Here is a 3481-nt window from a genome sequence, read left to right on the forward strand (position 1 = left end):
TCCTATACAACTAGAATAGAATTTAGAGAAACATCGTAGGAATGTGGTTGTGTTGTCAGAAGGGAAACAAACATTTTCCCCCCTTCAGGTGAGAGACCTGGATTGCTAAGTTGCAGTGACTCTCCCATCTCAGCATCTCCAGTAGCTGGGAATACAGGCACACTACTGTGCAAAGTGAAAAAAGATGATTCAAACAAAAAACGGTGTGTGTGTGTGTGTGTGTGTGAAAATATAGTTGAGTGGTTGGTTTGCTCAAAGCCTTTCTAGCATGCTTCATTGCTCTCCCCATACATCTAATCATAAACCAACGATCGCAGGTCATCTAATAAGAATAGGGCTCTCAAATGGTGTGAATTAACTAAAGAAGAGTAATCTTAGTTTCTGGTAATCTATCTCATGTCCCAAGACCATGTAGGGGAAATATACATGTTAAGCAAGCTCTCTACCACTACTATTTCTCTTGTCTTCTTTTTGAGACAGGCTTTCACTAAATTTCCCAGGTTGCCTTGAACGCACTCTGTTGCCCAGCCAAGTCTTGAAGTTGCAGTTCTCCTGGACTGGGCTTGTGTTCTTGCCTTTCACCCACCTCCTGGCCTGGAGACTTGGGAGTTCTCACTTTTCGATGAGCTAAGCTAGTGTTTTCCGTCTCCTCTAGATAGATCCTTTGCAGGTGAGGTCATGTGCCGTTATTCTCCCAGCCTGTTTCATCCGAGTTTCCCTTACACCTGAAGGTTTACGTTACACAGCTCCTGTTGCTCTCTTGAAGTCTTGTGATGCCCTTCTACTTAACACCCTTGCGCAGACTTAAAAGGTCTGAGTTCTGCACGCAGTCTCTGCACCTTTCCTTTGATGACACCCCCCCCCCCCTTTAAAAACCAAACTGTTCAAACTGGATTTAGCCTCCTCAATGTTGCACTTGAAAGAAAAGCGTATTTTTGCCTGTAACCTCTTGTGATGGCTTTCCGAGGCTTACCAATTGTGGTACCTACCGTGGCACCGCCCAAACAATAACTCTTATTGTTAATTTCTAGGGTAGGTCAGTCAAATTCGGGGAAACTCGGGACATCATCCGTATTCTGCTATGTTGCAGGAATTCTCTTAAACGTCACCCATTTACCTCTGTAAGGGCACACGGGATGACCCGGGCGCGTCTCCACCTTGGGAGAGGCCCGTCGGTCGGTCGGGCGCAGCGCTCTGGGGCTGCGTCCTTCGCGCCCCTGGCAGTCTCAGCCTTCCCTCGCGAGGCGCCGCACACCGAGCGCCTCTCGTGCAAGGGCGAGGGGTTCGTAGAGTGCGAGTCCGTTAGGCAAAGTGGGGTACAGGACTAGCTCGGGCACTGGCAGCCCATGTGGGTCGGGACTGATCCCTTAAAGCGGGCAGGTAAGGGGACTGGTCCCAGGCGCCCCACGGAGATCGGGGCTTTGGGCGCAGGGGCGGGGCGGTACCCAGAGGAGGTTTGGCACAGCCCGGCCCTCCAGCTCCTACGCGTTCTGGGGAGAAAGGGCATGGCTTCCTTTTCCTCGTGGTGTCTTTCAAAACCGACAGGAGCGCGGATGAAAAGCTGCGGATTAAAGGTAGAACTACCGCCCCTGCAAACCTGAACGAACTCTGGATTACTACCCAGTCCCTGCGGGGAGCTGATTAGCGCCATTCCCCTCCCCCACTCCGGCGGGTAGGTCTAGAGAACGGTTTGAAGGTAGACGCATGCGCATTAAGGAAAACGAGAAACCGCTGAGACGCCAAGCGCAATAATTGCAAAAAGGCGCAGGCGCAGAAAGAAAAATAAAACAACCAAAAACACCTCCGTCAGTTTATGAAGAGGGCTGAGCCCAAACGCATGCGTGTAATAATAGGACGGCGGGAGAGAGCTCGGGGTTTCTTAATACGCATGCGTCCAATCTCTCTCTGTGACGCAAGTGGGGCGGGGCCGACAACAGGGTGCGCGTGCGCAGAGCTTGCTGGAAGGGCTTTATTTAGCCTGCGCAGGCGCCCGCTTATCATTTCTCCTCAGCCACGCCGAGGCTTTGTGTGGAGGTGAGTGGTTTTCCGTCTTCGTCTGCTGCCCGAGCTCTCCGCGGACACCTCTCTGGGTGACGATTGCTTGTCGCTGAGCTTAGGGTCTAACCTGAGGGGCCGTGGCAGGCGTAGGCTGCCCCTGGGAGCCGCGAGTGTCTCGCCGGCGTGGCAGCGCCGCCTAGGCCTGCAGGCCGCGCCGCTTTCTATTGTGTGAGATGTCTGAGGAGGCGGAGCGGAAGCGGCGGCCGCCATTTCCTCGTCTCAACCGTGGCTGTGGGCCAGGGTCTTACTAGCTTGGCGCCTCGGCCCTGGGCGCACTGGGCGGCTTTGGGCATCGGGTCGCTAGCCGAGGCCGGGTTGCTTGCTTGAGTCTCCGGGGCCCAGGAGTACTGACGGGCGGGACTCCAAGCGGCGCCCGGAGCCCGCTGTGCGCGGTGAAGTGGGAGGGCCATTTAAATGCCTGTTTTCTTAGACGCGTTCCTCACTCCCACCCCGACCCCGCAGCCCTGCAATCTGTGTGGACGCCAGGACCACCGAAGGGACGATGATGCTGGGAGCAGAAGGCGGAGAGGGCTTCGTGGTGAAGGTCCGGGGCTTGCCCTGGTCCTGCTCCGCGGATGAAGTACAGCGCTTTTTTTCTGGTGAGTTGAGGCGGGAGTTGTCAGTGGGGCCCGCGGCTGGGCCGGGCCGGGCTGGGGCGGGGCGGGCCTCCCGGGCGCCCCCTAGCGAGTCGCGGCCACCAGCGGTTTCCCCAGGAGGCTCGCGTTCTGTTGGCCGCTGTTACGCAATGGTAATTGCGAAATCCGCACCCCCCAACCCCCTTGGGGATGCTGGTGGCCCTGCTGAATTTGTTTTCTTTTAAAACTTTTTCGGTCTCTATGCATCAGTCTCTGCATTCTGGAGTAGTCTAAGAAAAATTTAAGTAGGGAAAGATGTGATTTCTTCTCAGTCTTGTAAGGTTTTGTAAAAAGGTACTTGTAGTGTTGACCTTACCATCTGAATTTAGCTGTGGTAACAGAAAACGATCTGTAAAACGAGACCCAAGTATACTGCAAGCAATTGCAGGGGGCGGTTGCTGTCCGGGTTTGAGTTGAACTGCAGCTTGGAGCTTTTAGTTGTTAGCATTGGTCCCCTTTCGGGTGAATATTGAACTGGAGTTTGGATTTGAATAAAATTGTTATGTGGCTGCTGATAGAGGGAAGCTGACATGGTACCCAAACAAGAAAATGCTGTGAAGTCACCAGATCCAGATGAGATTATTCTGAGATAGTGTGCAAAGAGATGGTAATGGATACTTAGAGGCAAGGTGGTAGCTTCATTTGAACTTTTTTTGTTTTTGTTTGTTTGTTTTAGAGACAGGGTTTCTCTGTATAGCTCTGGCTGTCCTGGAACTCACTTTGTAGACCAGGCTGGCCTCAAACTCAGAAATCTGCCTGCCTCTGCCTCCTGAGTGCTGGGATTAAAG

General features: G+C 53.3%; 1 protein-coding gene across 1 annotated transcript in view; it reads left to right on the top strand.

Annotated features, from left to right (window-relative positions):
- The first annotated feature begins 1847 nt into the window (after positions 1-1847).
- Positions 1848-3481, top strand: part of Hnrnph1 (heterogeneous nuclear ribonucleoprotein H1) — a 9028-nt gene continuing 7394 nt past the window's right edge. The window contains exons 1-3 of the mRNA XM_029483537.1: positions 1848-2034; positions 2521-2866; positions 3023-3027. Of these exons, the coding sequence (XP_029339397.1) occupies positions 1889-2034; positions 2521-2866; positions 3023-3027 (497 nt within the window). The 5' untranslated portion in view covers positions 1848-1888. The remainder of the gene's footprint in view (positions 2035-2520; positions 2867-3022; positions 3028-3481) is intronic.

The sequence above is a fragment of the Mus caroli genome, chromosome 11 (genome assembly GCF_900094665.2).
Source record: "Mus caroli chromosome 11, CAROLI_EIJ_v1.1, whole genome shotgun sequence".
NCBI lineage: Eukaryota > Metazoa > Chordata > Mammalia > Rodentia > Muridae > Mus > Mus caroli.